Consider the following 22,264-nt stretch of genomic DNA (forward strand, 5'->3'; position numbering starts at 1 on the left):
TTGTTTTCCCTTCGGCAGTTAAAAGAGTGGTGTTAATGTTAGCGCTGTTAAGTCAACATTCTCATTTGAGGACTGGTATAAACGGTTTCATTATTTGTTAATCTCACTAAAATGGGTAGGATTTTACTTTACCTACCTAACCCAACCAACACTTGATTCTGACTAATTAGGCCACGGGGAGTTCGGAAAAAATAGTGAAAAAATTCTTAACCCGCCGCAAGTTGGTTAAAAAAATTTTTGAAAATTTGAAAATTGCATGTACTTACCGCCATTAAGACCGCTACGCGCCTAAACGCATTCTGCCCTCGATCTTGAAAAACTACCCGGGGGGGTAAATATAATAATAAGGACTCGCGACGGAATTCAAGGAGCACATACTGCGGAAATATAGCTATGAAATTTTAAACACCCACTGAAACATTTAGAATTCTCATACCAGGATAGAAAAATATTTGAAGCGAGCTCCAATTTTAAAAATAAACAACGATATTTTGCTAAATTGCGTAGATTATTTCGGAAGTAAATAAAGATAAACAATAATATTTTGGAAAAGGCATAATATTATTTGGGAAGTAAATGAAGATAAACCACAATATTTTGGAAAAGGCGTAACATTATTTGGGAAATAAATGAAGATAAACAATAATATTTTGGAAAAGGCGTAACTTTATTTGGGAAGTAAATGAAGATAAACCACAATATTTTGGAAAAGGCGTAACATTATTTGGGAAGTAAATGAAGATAAACCACAATATTTTGGAAAAGGCGTAACATTATTTGGGAAGTAAATGAAGATAAACCACAATATTTTGGGAAAGGCGTAACATTATTTGGGAAGTAAATGAAGATAAACCACAATATTTTGGAAAAGGCGTAACATTATTTGGGATGATAAACAACATATTTTGGACAGGCGGTCACTTATTTGGAAAATTATATACAATTTGCTTAAAATGTGGCAATTAGCGTTACCCGAGAAACACCACATGGAGGTGGCCACACGTCGTTTCTCATGGGGAGTTTTGTTTAGGCAGGTCCCCTTGCCTACTGCCGTATATATTTACTGAAATTCCACCAAATCTCGTAAAAATAGGTAAATAATAAATTAATTAAGATGACTCAATTCGAGAACCAAAATATCTAGTAGCCCCATCCAAATATTTTATAAGTCCTGAATGAATATCATATGAATAAAATCTACCCTGATTTTCCGGTTTTTTCATGTAAATGAAAAGATCTGCAACCTTACGTTCGTCCTGCCTTGAACAATCTTTCCAACGAATGATTCGCCAAAAATTGTATTTCGATATTCCATTCAATATGCAGAATGCTACAACTTGCATTCTTTTTACATATGTGCATTCGTCAAAAAATGCACACACAATATGTTCAGGAACGCTGCTAAAATCAGATACATCCTTTCCATTTAGCAACCTTCGCATCGCTGCAACGCGATTACTTTTGAAAGCCATAATTATCAACTTTAACTCGATAATTTTTATTTTTACAAACCGTTAATCCTTTTCGATAAATGGTTTGAAAAAAAAAAAAAGATCTAGATCTACCTTTTATTGTGGGCAGAAGCAGGTTCGGTTAGGTTTTTGGTTTGGATAGCTTAGGATTTCACTTCACGTGGAGAAAATGAATTTTTGTTCTAGAATTAAAACATCCAAACCCACCGCCGGCACAATGGTTGTCATGGTAACGTGGCAACCTTCTTCTTTGCCATGGCAACCGTTCGCGCATGCGCGAACCGTTTTTTAGTAACAGGTGACTTTTTAAGACAATTCTCTCATCAGACGCGTTTGAGCGAGCTAAGCGAGAGGTTTAATAAAACTCAATTTTGTGGCATTATTTTGTTGGGAAGAGATATTTTTGTTGGGAAGAGATATTTTTGGTGGGAAGAGACACTTCTGGTGGGAAGAAACACATTTTTGGTGGGAAGCATTTGGTTTTGTGGCTGGCCTATTTTCAAAAATGGAAAATCCAACTTTTGAAAACCCTAATTTTGAAACTGCGGAACAGTTTTTCCACAGTATTTCGTTAAAAAATTGGGGTGGATTTTTTCCATGTATGAACGAAGAGTTAAGGGCCAAATCTGAAAGGGACGCTAAAACTCTGGTGATTTCATTGGACTTGGTTCCAAGCGTTACTTCTTTCAATGAAAGAAAGATCGCTTGTACTTGCGGAAATAAATCCGACGATGGAATTATCGATGGATTTCTTGTGGGGGTGTTTAACAACCAAAGTCGGTTTGGATACGTAATCCGATGTTCCACTGGGCAATCTCGAGCCAACAAGCGAAAGGCTTTAAGGGCATTGAAGAAAAAGGTTCCCGATCATTTGGTTTCCGAGTGTGTGAAGGCTTTCGTCCCCTCCAAAAACACATGGTTCTATAATCAAAATTTGTCGGTTACCGACAATCTTTTCCTCGTTTTCCTTTGGGTTTGTAAAATGAGCGTCACTGACGCTACAACCCATAGTGAATGTTCCTCACGAACAGTTGTGGATTATTTTTCCATGTGTCGTGAGGTAACGGAGATTGTCATTTCTAATAGGGCCGACAAAGTTCAGATTGGAGGACCAGGACTGTTTGTGGAGGTGGACGAAACCTACCTTCATACTCGCAAATACAACCGAGGGGCGGAGTTAGCCGGGGAAACCATTTGTATCTTTGGAATTTATTGCCGGGATACAAAAGATGGTCTATTTTTGAAAGTGAAAAATAAGTCCCGTGCTGTTCTGTGGAGGCAAATGGCAAAATATATAGCCCCTGGGTCCATCATCGTGTCTGACGGAGCCCCTATGTACATGAATTGTACGTTAATGGGCTTTCGGGAGCACCTTACCGTGCTTCATAAGTACGAGTTTGTCAACTCGGAAGATTCTCGCGCCCATACCAACAACATCGAGAACCGAAATAGACACGTGAAGGATGCCATTAAGTCCCACAGAACAGACAGGTCATTAAGTAGCTATATGGCTTCTTATTGGTACCGATGCCTATTTTTCAAGGACCAGGATGGAAACTGGCTTCCTCCTGGAACCAATTTTGCTCGGTTCTTGGAAGACGTAAAGTCTTGCTACCCTGGACCGGGCAAAAAAGGCCTTGAATTAATTGAAATCGGGGTCTCGGAGGAAGAGCTGGCTACTCTCGATCCCGAGACAGAACCAGCATTTTTAATTGCTGGCCAAAACGAAGAAAACACTGCCGAATTCACTGACGAATAAGGCAACGTTTTCTTAGTTTTTGGCAGTAGGCAAGGGGCCTGCCTTATCAAAACTCCCCGGTTGGATTATAGCGGCAGTAGGCAAGGGGCCTGCCTTATCAAAACTCCCGGTTGGATTATAGCGGCAGTAGGCAAGGGGCCTGCCTTATCAAAACTCCCGGTTGGATTATAGCGGCAGTAGGCAAGGGGCCTGCCTTATCAAAACTCCCGGTTGGATTATAGCGGCAGTAGGCAAGGGGCCTGCCTTATCAAAACTCCCGGTTGGATTATAGCGGCAGTAGGCAAGGGGCCTGTCTTATCAAAACTCCCGGTTGGATTGTAGCGGCAGTAGGCAAGGGGGCCTGCCTTATCAAAACTCCTCATGAGAAACGACGTGTGGCCACCTCCAAGTGGTGTTTCTCGGGTAACGCTAAGTGCCACACTTTACTGCATAGCCATCGGTATAAACAGTTTTGCAGTTAATAGTGTATAATTTTTAATATACACTTCCTTCCAACATATTGAAGCCTTTTTAAAATATTGTTGTTCACCATCATTTGCTTCCCAATAATTGGCCGCCTTTTCAAAAATATTGCTAATTATCTTCATTTACTTAACAAACAATATTATGCCTTTTCCAAAATATTGTGCTTTACCTTCATTTACTTAACAAACAATATTATGCCTTTTCCAAAATATTGTGCTTTACCTTCATTTACTTCCTAAATAATGTTACGCCTTTTCCAAAATATTATTGTTTATCTTCATTTACTTCCCAAATAATATTATGCCTTTTCCAAAATACTATTGTTTATCTTCATTTACTTCCCAAATAATGTTACGCCTTTTCCAAAATATTGTGGTTTATCTTCATTTACTTCCCAAATAATGTTACGCCTTTCCCAAAATATTGTGGTTTATCTTCATTTACTTCCCAAATAATGTTACGCCTTTTCCAAAATATTGTGGTTTATCTTCATTTACTTCCCAAATAATGTTACGCCTTTTCCAAAGTATTATTGTTTATCTTCATTTATTTCCCAAATAATGTTACGCCTTTTCCAAAATATTGTGGTTTATCTTCATTTACTTCCCAAATAATATTATGCCTTTTCCAAAATATTATTGTTTATCTTTATTTACTTCCGAAATAATCTACGCAATTTAGCAAAATATCGTTGTTTATTTTTAAAATTGGAGCTCGCTTCAAATATTTTTCTATCCTGGTATGAGAATTCTAAATGTTTCAGTGGGTGTTTAAAATTTCATAGCTATATTTCCGCAGTATGTGCTCCTTGAATTCCGTCGCGAGTCCTTATTATTATATTTACCCCCCCGGGTAGTTTTTCAAGATCGAGGGCAGAATGCGTTTAGGCGCGTAGCGGTCTTAATGGCGGTAAGTACATGCAATTTTCAAATTTTCAAAAATTTTTTTAACCAACTTGCGGCGGGTTAAGAATTTTTTCACTATTTTTTCCGAACTCCCCGTGGCCTAATTAGTCAGAATCAAGTGTTGGTTGGGTTAGGTAGGTAAAGTAAAATCCTACCCTAAAGGGCTACTAATTGTCAATGTGTGTGGTATAATTCCGGAAACTAAACCAATGTAGAGGACCAGATTGTTCGTTAAAACAATTTTGATCCTATTGAATCAGTCATACAGTGATGTTACGTTATCATTTTATAAACTACTTGTTACTAACAGTGGATTGTTTAATTCATAAGAAACAGTTGTGCTGGTTAATCCAGGAGGACAGTGTCGTTATATAATTTAATTAGTCAAATAATTTTCATGTTTACAACCCAGATTCTCTCAACCTAACCACGTTAGAAACGGAGGGTTACATTGTTTTCTATTTCCACAGTCCACATTGCCGTTTGTTTATTGGTTTAAATTGCTATGAATTGTAAAGGTATTTGATTTAATTACTGATATTAAAGCTAAACTATAGAATAACATCATTCATTAACATATTGTATAGATAATCTTTATGTTACCACAAACCTAGCTCAGTATATGATAAAAATTTAACGCAATTTGTTGGAAATAATCAAAAACTCCTCTAAACATTAGAGTTAAGGTGAATTATTTTTTAAAAGTCATTTTATAAGCTTAATGAGCACTGACGACAAGTTAATTTCAACGTAATTAACTGTAATTAAGGTAAAATTAAACTAAAATATACATTTTTTTGGATGAAAACTCAGATAACTCTTAAATGATGTTCTTGATTAAGATTGTATCTACCCAAGCCGTTGGTAAAGCCCCACACATAAACTAATTTAAATTATCTCCAAAGTACCTTAATAGGCGCGAAATTCAAAACTTTAGCGTAAAATGAGAATCTAAAACTCCACTAAAAATTGCAATTAAGGTGAAGTATACATTTAAACTCATTTTATAACACTAAATGTATAGTGCCAAAACACAGTCCTACGTTAATTAAACATAATTAACGTGAAATTAAACCAAAATATACATTTTTTGGATAAAGGCTCAAATAACTTTTAAATAAACTCTTTAATTTTGATTAAAACTACCCGAGCCATTGGTAAAGTCGAATATTTTCTATTTGACACTTAAGTTAATTTAAACTATTTTAAAGTACAATAATTGCCGCGAAATTCAAAAGTTTTGGGTTAAAAAATGAATTTGCGGAAAATATATTAAACTGCACTAAACATTGCAATTAGGGTAAAAAATTCAAATAAATTTTAAGCTTAATCCACTCTCACGAGAACCACGCTCAAATTAAGATTAAAACATCACAAGTTTTTCGTACAGCCACAGTAGTTTCCTATTTCACTTTCAAATTAATTTAAATGATCGTTAAAATACATCAGAAGCGCATACATTAAAATTTTAGGGTGATTGCAATTAAAGTTAATATTTTTTTGAAACTTGTTTTATAAACGAAATCCACGCTAGATAAACAAGATAAGCCGTTAAATTAAACTTAAGTATAATTAATGTGAAATTAGCCCAAAACACGAATGTTTTGGGTAAATTCATAGATACCTTATAATTAGACTAACAAATTAAAATTAAAACTACACTTATCTTTCACCCAGCCTCCACTTTCCTGTTTAATTCTTACGATTAATTAAATTGTCATTTAAAAGCATTTTTCCCATTTTTAAAAGAGAGCCATTGAAAAGGCGCGATATTTAAAAGTTTTGGGGCAAAATAGTCATTGTTCCGCAAGAGTCAAACAGGCACTCCTCTAAAGTTTGCAATTTAGGAGAATTTCTTATTCAAACTCGTATAATAAACTGCAATAACACTAATAAAAGAAGATAAGCCGTTAATTTCAACTTAATAACCATATTTAACGTGAAATTAATCGAAAACAACAGGTTTTTTGGGTAACTATAGATAACCTTTAACTGAAATAAGAAAATAAGATTAAACTACGCGAGTTCTTTCAGCCTAAACGTTTTCCTATTTAACACTAAAATTAATTACATTATCACTATAATGCATTTAATAGGCTCCAAATACAAAATTATAGGGTTAGGAATGTGTCAAAATGTAACTTTTCCATTTAAATTTTAATATATCATTAACATAGTTCGTAAAATCACCAGCAACAATTTAATCTGGCAACATTCAATGCTGTTGGTCTGATCTCGACAATACTGTATGTGTATACAGTGTTACGAAACAAATATTTTTCTTCCATATTTCAAATACCGTCGTTTTTAAACTTCTTTCATAAATAAAGTACAACCATAAGTCTATTATGTAAGGTCCCCATAATAGACTTATGGTACAACATTATATGGATATCAAAATCAATGTTATTGGATATAAGTTAAATGTAATTAACGATAATTAAGTACTTCTTTAAGCAATTAGAAATAGATCAACCCCAAATGTTTGACGGTAAAGCAAAAATAAAATTATTCAAATTTTAATTACATTAAGACTGAAGTGACAGATATTATAAAAAAACGTCTTGGTTTGGACCAAGGCCGAAAAAACAAACGATATGTGTGAGGTTTATCATTTGACTGAAGTTTCAGATATTGCAATTGTTTTAGTTATTTTTATCCATTTAATCCTTAATCAGTATTAAATTCAATCAACTGATTTTACTGTTAATCGATCCATTCCCTCTAAATTAATTGAAAAAATTACATATCTACGCTTTTTCAAGAACAATTACATTTTCCGAAAACATTTTATCATGAAATTAATTATTTCGTGTCGATGATTACTAACTTGAAAGCACATTGACGGTCATAGTTTTAATTAAGGCTGGCTTGACAAATTTTGAAGTTTGCAGCAAAAAAGTTTAAATCTGTAGTAAACTTATTTATAAACTAATGTCGTCCTCATAAGACAAAGCATCAACGTTTATCGTGTGTGGTTTCTTTGAGTAGGTGGCACTCTGTAGCACACAAAAAATTTATTATTTTATTTTAATGTATGCGCTTTTGATGTAACCCCCCCCCCCATTCCTTCATATTCCCAATATATACAGTTTTACAATCACCAGTGGTTCCAGTGTATGGGTCATCTGAGCCGTCGCAACACACTCAGCCAATATTATCATATAGTTCGAGACCTTTTCACATTAGTGAACGGTACATGACTCTCCGGACTTGCCCGCCAACATTAATAACCTAAAACTATAAAACATTCGTGTACATGAATGATTACGGTTGTGGCCTGACACTCGCTAGCGCCTGAAGGACCGATAACTCAGTGTAATCGGTGTACATTTGTAAGTGAGTGGACCATTTTGGAAATTACCTACAGATAATTAAAACACAGGGGTGATACCACCATTGAGGTCTTCTCTCTCTCTTGCCTAGAAGCACCGCTATAGGCAGTGAGATTTGACTAGCCTCTTGCCTGTAGTGAACTTTGGCACAGTCTGGCGGTGACCCTTGGTGTGAGGGAGAATACCCCAATGGTGGCCTCGCCCCTGTGTGTTTTCCGAAATGGTCTTTATGCGTACTAAAAGGATTACACGTAATACGTAACCGGTGTACAAGTAGCGTCAACAATGTAGAAAGGGGTGGTGACGTTTCAAATGAAGACTGAATTATGACCAAGAAATTCTAAAGCACGGAGAGGGAAATTGCAGTGCAATCTTTTCTTCATAGAGGCGACAATAGAAATGTAGCATTTCGTTATACGAAATTAAATGTATAAATTAGTGCAACACCCTTGTTTGGAATCCACTATTAAATATTTACATTTTCCTTTCGAATTATGTCAAAGTTCACCTGCTCTTTTAAGAAAGTCAGTAGAATATTTCAAATATTCTATATTGACACCTCAATACGTACTCCCTTCAAAATAATTAATTTCATGATAAAATGTTTTCGGAAAATGTAATTGTTCTTGAAAAAGCGTAGATATGTAATTTTTTCAATTAATTTAGAGGGAATGGATCGATTAACAGTAAAATCAGTTGATTGAATTTAATACTGATTAAGGATTAAATGGATAAAAATAACTAAAACAATTGCAATATCTGAAACTTCAGTCAAATGATAAACCTCACACATATCGTTTGTTTTTTCGGCCTTGGTCCAAACCAAGACGTTTTTTTATAATCGGTAGTGAAATAAGACTGCTTTAATATTGCCGCCGTGACAAATACCCCGTTTGTGGTCGCCATTTTTTTAAGGGGAAAAAATTTGAGAGTGGGTCCTTTATCGTTGTCATTTTCATATTTTTTGAGGATTTGCTGATGGATAGATTTTAAATATAATATAAAGTAGGTTTCAAGTTTTAATATAAGCCTAATTTCATAATTTTCCACCTTCCTATTGTCCCACAATCTGTTTCTAAACTTGCCACTTTTTTTAAGGCGGTGAAACCCGTGAAATTGCGCTAAGCCTTGGTCGCTTCAGCCCCTTTAATGCTTCTAATCGTGGTGCGCAGCCATGGTGAATTAATTTCTCTAAGCCTTGGTCAAAACAATATCCATAGTGCACCAGGCCCGTCAATCTTATTTCCCATCCTGGTTTCCTCATATATGCTCTGTCTTCGAAGTCTGCTTTGTATTATGCTATGAATTTATGCTTTATTTATTTCGTAAGCATAGGTAACAGTAGTGATAGTTAAAAATGCCGTTATTTATTTACTCAAATCAGGGTTCCATTGTATTAATTAAAACCTTGTATTCTACCTAAATGATTAAAATGTTTCATTTGGTAATGCTTTATGAAAAACAACGCTCACTACAGAAGATTTATACACATATTCCTCACCAACGTAACACGTTTGTTTACCTTGTAAACTATTAAATACAATAAATACTATTGCCATTAACGGTGATTTTCTGGAAAGTATTGACAGCAAACCTTATTTTCTTAATTAATAGTTTACATATTTATAATTTAACTCAAACACACTTTTAACAAGTTATATTAATTGTGGTTATATGTAATATTTCATGAATGAAGCTCAGTTTCGAACAAAACCACTATTAGTGAGCCATCCAACAAACAATGGTTTGGAACTAATAATAATAATAATAGATGGAAATGATTAACGCAAGTTGATAAAGAAATTAATAATCTTTTGATTAATTATGTTAGAAAGGAAATGATTTACGCAAGTTGATAAAGAAATTAATAATCTTTTAATTAGTTATGTTAGGAAGGAAATGATTTACGCAAGTTGATAAAGAAATTAATAATCTTTTAATTAGTTATGTTAGGAAGGAAATGATTAACGCAAGTTGATAAAGAAATTAATAATCTTTTAATTAGTTATGTTAGGAAGGAAATGATTAACGCAAGTTGATAAAGAAATTAATAATCTTTTAATTAGTTATGTTAGGAAGGAAATGATTAACGCAAGTTGATAAAGAAATTAATAATCTTTTAATTAGTTATGTTAGGAAGGAAATGATTTAAGCAAGTTGATAAAGAAATTAATAATCTTTTAATTAGTTATGTTAGGAAGGAAATGATTTACGCAAGTTGATAAAGAAATTAATAATCTTTTAATTAGTTATGTTAGGAAGGAAATGATTAACGCAAGTTGATAAAGAAATTAATAAATTAATTATAATTTGATAAATATTATGGGGAAGAATATAATACTTCTTTTCCCCTTCTGATATGGGAACTCATGACGGAGACAATAGGGAGCTAACAGTTCTGACCCTGAAACGTCACACCCTTCTATCTCTTACTGGAGTTTCATCCCCCCTGACGGTTGGAAACAGTATTCTACTCGCAAAAATTCCAACCAGAGAGGGGCTGTGTGACGTCAGACTATCTGTTCCCCCTAGCCAGTTGTTAGCTCCTTATAGCTTTTAGACCAAACTACATTTTAAATGTCAGGAAGCTTTGACTGTAATTGGATTTAGGAATATTTTGAACTAATAATTCTACCCAAATGATTAAAATCTTAAATTAGGTAAGGCTTTATGAAAAACCACGCTTTCTACAGAAGATATCCACATATTTCTCGCCAACGTAACATCTTTGTTTATCTTGCAAACTATTAAACATAAGAAAAAGCACTGTCGTTAACAGTGATTTTCCAAGGAAAGTAATGACAGCACACCTTATTTTGTTAACTAATGGACCCCAGATTTATAATTTATCTCAAACACTTTTAACAAGTTTTATTAATGTTTATTTTGTTACATTTTAAATATTTTTTGTTTTATTACATTTTTAAATATTTTTCGTTTAATACATTTTAAAAAGTTTTGGTTTATTAAATTTATATTTTTTGACAGTTATGATTATTAATTTTTTTGAAAAAAGACGCTCTACAGTGCTGCCCCCAATAATTCGTCTTCAGCGCTAGCTAGGTTAGTGGTGGTCTTTAGAACTTTCGTAACCGACCAATCAAAATTGTTTTTGCTGGTTTGCAATCAGGGTTGGAAACAGGGCCGGAAATAAGAAAAATTTCTTATAGGACATGTGTCCAGTGACCCCCTGTTTGACTTGAAAATTTATTGGACATTGTCCACTGGAATGCGCAAAAGTAGTGATGCATCTCCATAGTCAAGCTATCAAAACTTGGGAAAATTTATTGGTCAAACTGTCCATTGACCCCCTTAGTTTTGAAAAAATTATGGGACATTTTAAAATTTTATTGGACAATGTCCAGTGTCCTGTGCTTATTTCCGGCCCTGGTTGGAAATAAGAAATATTTCTTATAGGACGTGTGTCCAGTGACCCCCTATTTGACTCGAAAATTTATAGGACATTGTAACTGGAGTGTGCGTGCCAAAATATTGTCGCTTCTCCATAGTCAAGATATCAAAATTTCGGGATACTCATTGGTCAAACTGTCCATAGTTTAAAAAAAAGTTATGGGACATTTTAAAATTTTATTAGACAATGTCCACTGTCCTGTGCTTATTTCCGGTTTCGGGCTGCCAGATTCTGAGTGAGTCTGACGTAGCAGACGACAAATGAGTTTTCCTTTAAAATCCTCATAGAGTGGCACAGGCTTAGCAATTTTAATTAATATTTTAGTTAAAAATGGTTTATTGTTCAGTTTTTAAGTGTAAAAGTCGCACGGAAAAAGATAAGGGGATTTCGTTTTACTGTTTTCCTTGTGTAAATAAGAAATATGGGCCTTATATTGAAGAACTTTCGCGTAAAAGAAGGCAGGCTTGGGTTAACGCCCTTCATCTTGAAAAAAAATTTTCAACTTTTGATCTAATACAGAAATGGCATAGAATATGTAGTCGTCATTTTATTTCAGGTAAGAAATACTAAAATTAAAGAAATGGTACAAGTTTTAAAATTTTTTCATTAATGCAATGTATTTTAATTTAGGAAAACCATCAAATTTGGAAGATGAGACGCACCCTGATTGGGTTCCATCACTTTTCCTGGGATATAGAAGTGTGCAAAGCTTAAGATCTCCAAAATCTAGACTAGATTTACATAATCGGTATTTAGAGCGTTCTGAGAAGAAGAGAGAATTGGAATCAAAAAGTGAAAATGCGATCTCAATGTCATCATTGGGAAATGATCTCTTCGTTTCTGTGTTAACGGAAGATAGTCAAGATGATTCTGTGTTAACGGTAGACAGTCTAGATGATTCTGTGATTATGGAAATAAGCATTCTTGAAGACAGAATTGAAGATTCTGGAAGAGCTGAAGTTGCTTGTCAATGCGTACCACTTTTATTAAATGCATCTGTTCAAGCTAATGTTAAAATGGTGGAGGCATCGAGTCAGACAAGCAATAATACATACAAAACTGCCGAAATTCAAACTGATCTAACCATAGAAAATATAAATTTTTATGAAGACTTCAAAAAATACAATCAAATGAAACGAGGACCGTTTATTATACTTGCCTTCCATCAATTCTGTAGTACCATTTGATTAGATTTAAGATGTTCATAGTATATTTTTGCAAATTTAAAATTTTTTATTGCACAATTAAGGTGGAAGGAATAAAAATTATCACAAATTAAGTTTTATCACTTTTTCTTTCCTGGTCTACCTCTACCTCGGTTTTTGGGTTGGTTTTTAGAAAATATTTTGTACTTGGGGCCTTTGTAATTTTTAAAGATATGTAATGAAAGTTATTATGAAACTATTTCTATCACAGTTCTCATTATCACAAGCTATCATTCTCCCCTCTTCCCCTTTACCGCAATAACAATACTTTTTATTGACCAGATTTTTACAATTGCGGCTAGAGAGTTCACTGGAATTTCTCTAATGCCATTATAGAGAACATTTCTTCTAAAATGCTTACAAACCAATTCTAATAATATGCACTTTTTTTGTACATTTTTGAATTATTTCTTCCCAAAGTTCAGTCAGGTAAAATTCTTTCAATTTTGACTTCATTCAGTGTCCAAATGACAAAAATCACAATAACTTCTATCACGGATCATCATTTGGGTTTGTACTTGATAATAGTAAGCGTAACTAGAGGACAGTTTATACTTCTTCGTTTGTTAACAATATTCCAAGCATGAAGATTTCGTAGTTGCATACTCGTCTATTTTTATTTCTCTTACTGAATAAGGGCATTTGATTTCTAATAATCCAAGACCGCAGCATTCGCAAGAAATTTTGTTATCAGGTGAAGCTCCCATGAATGGGAAATCTGGGTTTATAACCAATCCTGACATAAAACACAGATTTGCAGGAGCATGTTTTGAAATTTCCAAAAATATTCAAACAAACATCTCACCTCATGTCATTGTTTTCAAGCAAATTGCTTTAATTTTTAAACCGTTTTCTTCCCTTTTATGACTGCATACTTATACTTTAAGACTTGGGCTCTTTCCACTAACATCTCTTTCTGCCACTTTCTACAAACTCTATATACTCCAAAAGGAGAATAATCGTTTGTTCAACAACGTTCAATTCTATGATATAAATGTAATTATAATTTTGCCCGTTAAAACCTAAAAACTACCCTTATGTGATAGATTTAACCAAGGTTTAACTAGTAAAACTTCCTTACATACAGCCGCAATTTTGATTTTTAATAGGGCACCTTCCCCCTCTTTAAAGTTCACTTTTTTTCGGCTTTTCGCCCTTACCACACCCCACTCAGGGAGCACATTATCCTATTTTTGAGCTCACTGCCCCACTCGATCACGCAAGTTGCACGCACTTGCGTGATCGAGTGGGCTACACCCTTACGAACTATGCCTCTTCAAAGTTCACTTTTAGGCGGCAACTTTCCGAAGCCAGGCTTAAGGTTCGTATTCCTCTATTAAAAACCTGTATTTAATTATATCTATTACTTCAAATTATATTTAGAAGTATTTTATGGGTTAATAAGTTGGTTATTTAAACCAACTTCATACATCGTTTGTGCTCAATTATTTTTTTCTTTCCAATTTTCCTTTTGTTAAAGTTTATGATAAGCCTATTTTTTATTACTCACATTTCATTATTACCTACATCATTGAAATCTGAGTGTTTTGCAAAGGGTTCTTTGTGTACCTTTGCAAATTCAAGGGTTTCTTTGTGTACCTTTGCAAATTCAAGGGTTTCTTTGTGTACCTTTGCAAATTCAAGGGTTTCTTTGTGTACCTTTGCAAATTCAAGGGTATCTTTGTGTACCTTTGCAAATTCAAGGGTTTCTTTGTGTACCTTTGCAAATTCAAGGGTTTCTTTGTGTACCTTTGCAAATTCAAGGGTTTCTTTGTGTACCTTTGCAAATTCAAGGGTTTCTTTGTGTACCTTTGCAAATTCAAGGGTTTCTTTGTGTACCTTTGCAAATTTAAAGGGTTTCTTTGTGTACCTTTGCAAATTCAAGGGTTTCTTTGTGTACCTTTGCAAATTCAAGGGTTTCTTTGTGTACCTTTGCAAATTTAAAGGGTTTCTTTGTGTACCTTTGCAAATTCAAGGGTTTCTTTGTGTACCTTTGCAAATTCAAGGGTTTCTTTGTGTACCTCTGCAAATTCAAGGGTTTCTTTGTGTACCTTTGCAAATTCAAGGGTTTCTTTGTGTACCTTTGCAAATTCAAGGGTTTCTTTGTGTACCTTTGCAAATTTAAAGGGTTCTGTGTGTACCTTTGCCAATTCAAAGAGTTCTTAAAAAGTTCCTTGTGAACTGCTGGGTGTAACAAACATATTTGCAAAACCCGTTGCAATATATTATTAAATACATTATTGTGACAGCCATTCTTGACTATTTAAAATGGTTACTCGAGAACAAGCTAAGCGGAAAAAAAACGCCTTGCAATGGGGAAATCTAGAACAGAAGCTAACTTAAAATTGCAAGCTGAGAGTAAAGCTTTGCAAAAGAAGCAAAGTAGGCAACTTTGCCTTAAAAAGCACTATTTGAAAAAGAAGGAGTGCTTTCAGAGAAAATACGCAAATAATCAAGTTGCGCGTAAATCTGGCCTTGGTATTGCGAAAAAAAAAAATTGGACTAAACCACGTGGTGGCACTACTAATGTGGGTTCCCAATCAAAAAATAAAAAAAAATATATGAAACCCACTAAACAAGATAAGTTTGGTTTTGCAAAAAAGCTTCTCAATGCGGGAATTTTCAAAACGAAAATCAAAAAAATTATAGCTGAAAGCTATAAAAGGTTTCTAGTCAAACGTCTAACTGAAAGACTGGCGGCGTCAGAGTCTTTCAACGGTGAGACTAAAAAACAACGCACGAAGTCTATCTCTCACAACCTAAAATGCCAAGTGCTAGCTGGTAGAATATTGCATTTCAAAAGGCAATTATATTCGGCTTACCACGCCCAAGTAACGAGGATAGTTAGTGAATTTAAGGATTTTGTTCAGAAAATCAAAGAAATTGGGTCCATTGATCCTGGTAATTTGGCAGAAGTTGTGGGTGGTAAAAGGCTTCACAGTAGCATGAAAGAGGCCTATTTCCATGAAACTACCTATTATCCGATTGGAAATAATGGTAAAATATTGAAAAATGACGATGAGTCACATTACGGCAAAATTTTTCAATTGGATTCTGATGGTCGTGTACGAAAAGTTCTGAGAGACCGTGTTACCACTTCGACTAAAGAATTGTTTGTTGACGAAATGGGAAATATCGTTGACATGAAAAACAATAACGCAACTAGTAATGTTGAACTAGTTTTACAAGTTAATGAATCGGGAGATGTTACGAATCTTTTCAACATTGTTGAAACTGAAGAGAAGAATCCAAAAGCAAATTTTGTGATCAATGAAGGTGGGTTTATTGAAACCAAAAACAAAACTGTATATTGGGAATGCAGTGATATTTGTAATGTTCGACCTCGAGCCATTGCAAAAGTACTAGCTTTCGTAAACACAGTTGCAAATGCGAATGAAAAATCTTTGACTAAAATTTTTGACACTGATTTCGACCTTTGCGAATTAAGAAAAGAATTTTGCAAAAAATCAAACGTGTCTATACCGCCAGATGGAGACGAAATAGTGGTGAGAATAGTTCCGTTCCTAGGACACACTGCTTACTGCGCTGATAGCGAAGATTGCCAAAGTTATTTGCGTGCTTTCGCTGAACTGGCTCCTCACTATTCGGGAATTAGAAATATTCTGAATAATATTTATCACATCAAAGCGTTACTCAACGCGTTAACTAAAATCTCAACTGAAATTGAAAGTGGTGATTACGAGTCTGTGACGAATGTCATGGCGGAATTAAGGAAAACCCTTGCTACACGTGGGAAAAATTTAAATAAGGAACAAAACGATGCTCCTGAAGGAAGCGTTAACGCTCCTCGGCCGAGTCTCGATGAAAGTGAAATCTTGAGTCTTTACGAGAATCAATTCGCTCGGGCAATGCTAAACACCAACGAGTTTCACGACACGCCCTGCGACTGCTGTTTAAGATTATTGAAAAAATCTGATTTAAGAGCAGTAGAAAAATTGGTAAACAGTGCTGTTTTTGAGAACGAGGCCTATCTGATTTTAAGAGCTGGCTGGATAATGAATAATTCGGACGCTAGAGAAGCGGACATGCTTCTATGTCGTTACTGCGCTACGGATTTGGGAAAGGGTAAAGTTCCCATTAGATGTTTTCTGAACAACTTGGCAGTTGACAATCCTCCGCCAGATGTCACCAATTTAAACATGTTCGAGAAAGTTTTAATTCAACTTGTGAAAGCCTTCCACACTGTGGTGCGGTTAGGCACTAAAACCAATTCCAACGTTAAGTTTGGTACGGTTAAAGCTTTAAAGGGAAGAGTAATTTATCTTCCAATTCCAGTGGAAAAAAATTTGAAGATGATTCCCAAGACGTTGCCGAAAAATCACGAACTGCATATCTTGGTGAACGGCGTTCCCACTGCGGACAAAAAGGTTTGGCAGCAGGTTGTTTGCCTCGAAAAAGTGTTGAAAGCATTCAGTGTGCTGAAAAAGATAAACCCTTTTTACAAAGACATTGATATTTCGACAATGAATGAGGAATATATTTGTGGCACGCAAGAAATTGATGGAAATGGAAATTCATCGACTCCCGAAGAATTACTGAGCCTAACAGATCCACTTGCGTTAATTAATGATGGATCTGATGCCTTGACACGCGCTTCCGCTGCGCTTCAAACAGAAGGGCCAGCGGATAGTAGTCACGACGTCCAAGGTGACCAAAACGCTTCGAACATACAGGAGCAGGATGAAAATCAGTCTAGGCTTGCACCAGGCAACGCCTACAAAATTTTAACACAGCCCGAGGCTTTGTTGCGAAAACTATCTGAGGGTGAAGCCAATGATCTGTACGATCATTACTCTATTCATCCAGTGAACTTTCAACCACCGAAAGATTTACTGGGCGCTTACCAAATGAAGCGCGTCGAAGCCGAGCCAGTTAGCACTTGGGACAAAAACTTGGAATACATGAGCTTTGTTCATTTGTTCCCTAAGGGTCGCTTTGGCAAGCACGATGATAGACCATTTGGGAAAATAACGGAAACCGAGTATCGTTTATCCCGTTTTTTGAACAAGAGTCCAATTTTTAGACGAGATTACGCCTATCTGTTCCATTCTTATCAAGAATGCGAAATGAAAGCGATTTCTAGCAGTTTGAACTACGTTCTTCGTGTAAAAAAACCCATGCCTATTGGGGTTGAAAATTTGCTCAGTCGCGTTGAATCTGGCGATAAAGAACTTGAGAGTAATTTAGCTACTTTCTTGGGTCATATTCGAGGAACTAAGGACTACTGGTATAAAGTTCTTAGAAACGTTTTAGCGATGATTCGGGAATTTGGTCCTCCCACCTGGCTTTTAACTTTTAATCCGGCCGAATACGATGATATGGAACTGCACGATCACTTGAGAAAAGTGAATTCAGACGTTCCAGGAATAGAGTCGATGACGGTGGCTGAATTGTTGAATTTGGATCCGCTTAGCGTAAATTTGCACTTTCACAACCAAGTGAGGTCGCTGCTAAACAACTTTGTCTTGTGTAAGCAAAATCCAGTTCTTGGCATGATAGAACATCATTTTTGGCGGGTTGAATACCAATCTCGTGGTTTACCTCACTACCACATGCTTTTGTGGGCCAAGGACGCTCCAAAGATTGGAACTTCTTCGCCCGAGACTATTTTGGATTACGTGCAAAAACACGTCACGTGTTCGATGCCAAGCGCATCGATAAGTCCAGAATTGCACCGGCTGGTAAAAAAATTTCAATTTCACAAATGCACCTCCAGTTGTTACAAGAAGGTGAAAAATTCTAAAAAAGGATCGAGAGTGTGTCGTTACGGTTTCCCTCGTAACGTAACAAACGTAGCGACTATGAATTCCGTTAGATCAGTTACTCGTCACCGTAAGATGAAAAAGGTGCAGAAACGGTTGTACGACTTGCCGAGAAAACAGCACGAAGAATTAATAAATGATTATAATCCAACGCTACTATTGGCTTCCAAAGCCAACATGGATTTGCAATTTGTCGCTGACAAATCGGAAATAGTGGCAAACTATGTTACGGCTTACGTGACAAAGGGAGACCGGGCTGACATGGACCAAACTTTTGCCGAGTTAGGCAACGAAAGTTTGTCCAAAAAATTATTTGCCTATAGATTGAAATCTTTGACGTGCAAGCAAATAGGAATTTATGAAGCTCTCGATATGATGCTGGGCCAAGACCTTTTCAACAAGTCTGACAGCACTAAATTTATAAACACTAACTTGAAAGAAAACCGATCGAGAATTTTGAAAGGTTACAAGGAACTCGCTCGTTTGAGGGAAACTGACCCCGAAAGCAAGGACACTTGCCAAAAAGGGTTCGTCGACGACAAGTATCCGAATCGTCCCGACAGCTTGGAAAATCTTAGTTTGCGGGAATTTGGTCAGTTTTACGATTATGCCATGCGCTCCGAGGGTGTCGAGAAAAATGCGAATCTCATCCAGTTGAAAAACAATCTGGGTTTCATGAGAAAGAGAATTAAGCCGTACATAATATTCACGACCCGATGGAGGAGAAAGAACAGTATTGTCACGCTCTACTGATCCTCTTCAAACCGTGGCGTGACGAAACTGAGCTATTGGGCGATTTTGAAACATACGCCGATGCTTTCGAAAACTCGCTTTCGGTGTTAAAAGACATGAGAGAATATCACGAGAAGCTGTCGGTTTCCAAAGAAGTTGAAAAGAAACGGAAGGCTTCTAAAAAGGCGAACGAGCTAGAAACCATAGTATCGGAGGCCGAAAGTGAAGACGATGAAAATGCGCTACAAGGGAAAGAAATTGTTATCGAAACTGAACACGCGATGGCTGATGTGGAAGCTGCCATGGAAATCAATTTCGAGACTGATGATGACAATGTGGCGTTACTAAACTCGGATCAAAGGCGAATATATGATCACATCATGGATCACTTCTCCCAAGAGGGAGAAAAATCTGGAAACAAGTGCCTTTTTGTGTCGGGACCTGGTGGCACTGGCAAATCGTTTCTTATCGACACTCTCGCCAACGCAGTAAGGCGACGCTTTCAAAATCCTGCTAGCGTGGCAATTGCCGCGCCAACGGGTTTGGCAGCGTTGAATGTTAATGGCGTAACATTACACAGATTACTAATGTTGCCGGTAGATCATGGGCGTATTGCCGAATACCATTCCCTAAGTTCTGACAATATGAGCATTATGAAAGAAACTTTGGGAAATTTAAAACTCTTAATTATTGATGAAATTTCCATGGTCTCGTCGGTGTTACTGACTCACGTTCACTTGAGGCTGAACGAATTTTGGGAAATGAACCAACCATTTGGTGGAGTTGTATTTATCCTTGTTTTGGGTGACTTTTTCCAATTGCCTCCGGTTCAAGGAAATCCCGCGTTCATCAAAATCACTTCCGAAGAAGCCAGACTTAGATTCAATTGCATCGGAGGAAGTGATCTTTGGAAGTTTTTTAAATACGATGAACTAACGCAAAATGTTAGACAAGCCAACGACCAAAGCAGAGTTAGAATTGGAAATATTTCTAAAGCTGATGTTGCAACCTTAGAAAGTAGATTGGTTGCTCGAGGAAAAAACATCGAGGTGGCTATGGACCTTTTCATTAAACTGTCCAATGAAGGGTTTCGCCCAATTTGTTTGATGCCTAAATTAGCCATGTGCGAAAAATTCAACGGCGAAATGCTGCGAAAAAACGGCGAGAAAGTTGAAGTCATTCCTTGCCAGGATAGACTCGCTGACTATGGCAAAAAAATGAATAAAAACATTTTGAGGAGACTTCAAAGTCTAAAAAACGAACCGTCCAAAACGGGCGGTTTGGAGAGCGAGTTAATTCTTTGCGTTGGCTGCCGTATAATGGTCAGAAGGAATATCAGTTTTGAAAAAGGCGTTGTAAATGGTACGATGGGTTTCGTAACTGGATTCAAGAAGGACGAACAAGGAAACGTTGTTGGTATTTTTCTCAGAGTAGATCGCGAACCGAATAACGACAACGACAACGCTAACACTGACTTTTTAGTTGAGAAAATTTGCGTCAAATTTTTGCTCATGACAAACATTTACGTTAAGCGCTCCCAGTTTCCCGTCATCCTGGCATACGCAATTACGATACACAAAAGCCAAGGCATGAGTTTAAAATGCGCCATTATGGATTTGGGTCCGAATTTATTTGGAACGGGCATGGCGTACGTCGCTTTATCGAGAGTGACGTCCTTAGCCGGACTCCATCTATTACAGTTCGATCCGACTAAAATTAAGGCGGATGGACGAGCCATAATGGAATATAACAGGCTTCGCAAAAAATATAGGCCAGATCTGCCTCTTTTGGAAATAACGGAGTCGAAAGAAAGTAGAGGTGGGAAAAGAAGTGCGCCTACACTATCTAAAAGCCTTTTAGAAGGCGAGGAAGTGAGATGTGAAGAAACACCGAAGAAGAAAAGGAAAGCCCAACAGAGTTTGGATAGTTTTCCCTTGAAAGGTTTAGCTAACGATGATCAAGTAACGTGCTATTCTAATAGCGTTTTGCAACTACTCTTATTAGTGCCGGAATTAAGAGAATTGGTTAAATCTTACAATGGATCATTCGTTGAAAAACCAGTTTTACGTTGCCTCCATGACACGATAAACGACATCGAGAGTTCTCAAGGAAGTTTCAGTCGTAAAGGGTTGGAACTGAGAATGGCTGTCGGAAATCATTTTACGCAAAACGTTCAACAAGACGCCAGTGAATTTTTGATGGTGCTCTTGACGACACTAAGTCAAGAAATGGAAGCCAATTACTCTAAGGCTCTAAAAGATCTTTTTTGGTCAAAGTCGCGAAACTTTACCAAATGCCCCAAATGTCAAGTTGAACAAAATTCGGAAAATATTGTTGAAAGCAACATTTTCAATCTTCCACTAGAAAACCGAGATAAAATTGATTGGAAATCTCTAGAAAAAAGGATGAGATTAACAGAGGTGCCATGCGTATTTTGTAACAACCCAAAAATACAAGAGCGTGATGTATTGATATCCAGCGGGAAGTACGTATTTTTGTGTCTTCTCCGTGGCGATTACAAAGATGGTCGTCCAGTTAAGATTTCGACCAAAATATCAAGTTTTGAAAATCAAAATGTCACTTTGAGCAAGATGCTTTTTAAAACTAAAGGGGTGATTATTCATAAAGGTCAATCGTTGGCCGAGGGACGTTATGTGAACTTTGTGAGAAAAGACAACGGCTGGTACGAGGTCAGTGATGCAATAATCAGAAAAAGGGAGAGATTCGTCAGTAACTTGACTGACGTCACTGTTCTGCTCTTGGAAAGAGTCCAGACACATTAAAGGATCTAACGTGATTGAAGAATCCATATCAAATTTACCCCGGGTAAAGCTTAAAATTTCAATATTCGTACCAGAAAGGAGCATCATATCTGTCAAAGATAAACTAATAGTTTCATATTCCCTTTAAAGTAATTTATGATTGGGTAAAATTGTTAATTCTCGAGCAAGTTAAAGGTTTACAATGGTTCGAGATAAATTTTGATGTTGCCCAGACTATAATAACCGTGAATGGGAGAGGAAGGAGGATTGTAGGGCCTTGCTATTGTTTCGAAAAAAGGCGATGATTCTTGAATTAATTTTTAAATTTTCTAGTGAAGGGTTTTGCCTTGCCCCAATGGTATTTTATATAAAAACAAGTTAAAAACGTAGCCCCTGTTGGTAATGCTATGTGATTAAATATAATTCTTTAATAA

General features: G+C 36.2%; 1 protein-coding gene and 1 long non-coding RNA gene across 7 annotated transcripts; one reads left to right on the plus strand and one right to left on the minus strand.

The window, feature by feature from the left end:
* Positions 1–4,763: 4,763 nt before the first annotated feature.
* Positions 4,764–12,627, plus strand: LOC149716454 (uncharacterized). Of its 4 annotated transcripts, none has more exons than XR_016371538.1 (3): positions 4,764–8,941; positions 11,695–11,904; positions 11,979–12,627. XR_016371538.1 is itself a non-coding variant. In XM_089849139.1 (2 exons), exons 1-2 carry the CDS (start codon positions 11,679–11,681, stop codon positions 12,533–12,535), a joined length of 783 nt encoding a protein of 260 aa, XP_089705265.1. In that variant the 3' UTR covers positions 12,536–12,627. The 4 variants fall into 4 exon arrangements, 1 of the variants encoding a protein (XP_089705265.1); XR_016371537.1 differs by lacking the exons at positions 11,695–11,904; positions 11,979–12,627 and adding an exon at positions 9,035–9,518 and having other exon boundaries at positions 4,764–7,940; positions 8,028–8,941; XR_016371536.1 differs by lacking the exons at positions 11,695–11,904; positions 11,979–12,627 and adding an exon at positions 9,035–9,518.
* A 133-nt stretch (positions 12,628–12,760) lies between these two features.
* Positions 12,761–21,699, minus strand: LOC149716455 (uncharacterized). 3 transcript variants are annotated; one of them, XR_016371547.1, is made up of 4 exons: positions 21,359–21,699; positions 21,105–21,284; positions 13,359–13,536; positions 12,761–13,289 (listed from the first exon to the last, which is right to left on the minus strand). It is a non-coding gene; the product is annotated as an uncharacterized LOC149716455 (long non-coding RNA). The 3 variants fall into 3 exon arrangements; XR_016371546.1 differs by having other exon boundaries at positions 21,105–21,688; XR_016371550.1 differs by lacking the exons at positions 21,105–21,284; positions 21,359–21,699 and adding an exon at positions 13,635–13,814.
* Between the last annotated feature and the right edge of the window lie 565 nt (positions 21,700–22,264).

Source organism: Phalangium opilio, unplaced genomic scaffold (genome assembly GCF_054372755.1).
Source record: "Phalangium opilio isolate 3A_F unplaced genomic scaffold, DU_Popi_V2 ptg000009l_1, whole genome shotgun sequence".
Taxonomy (NCBI): Eukaryota; Metazoa; Arthropoda; class Arachnida; order Opiliones; family Phalangiidae; genus Phalangium; species Phalangium opilio.

Excerpts from the sequence above, each read along its gene's own strand:
- LOC149716454 (XM_089849139.1), top strand. The coding sequence starts at position 11,679 with ATGGTTTATTGTTCAGTTTTTAAGTGTAAAAGTCGCACGGAAAAAGAT. Across the intron at positions 11,905-11,978 it reads TAGTCGTCATTTTATTTCAG|GAAAACCATCAAATTTGGAA; the intron begins GTAAGAAATACT and ends ATTTTAATTTAG.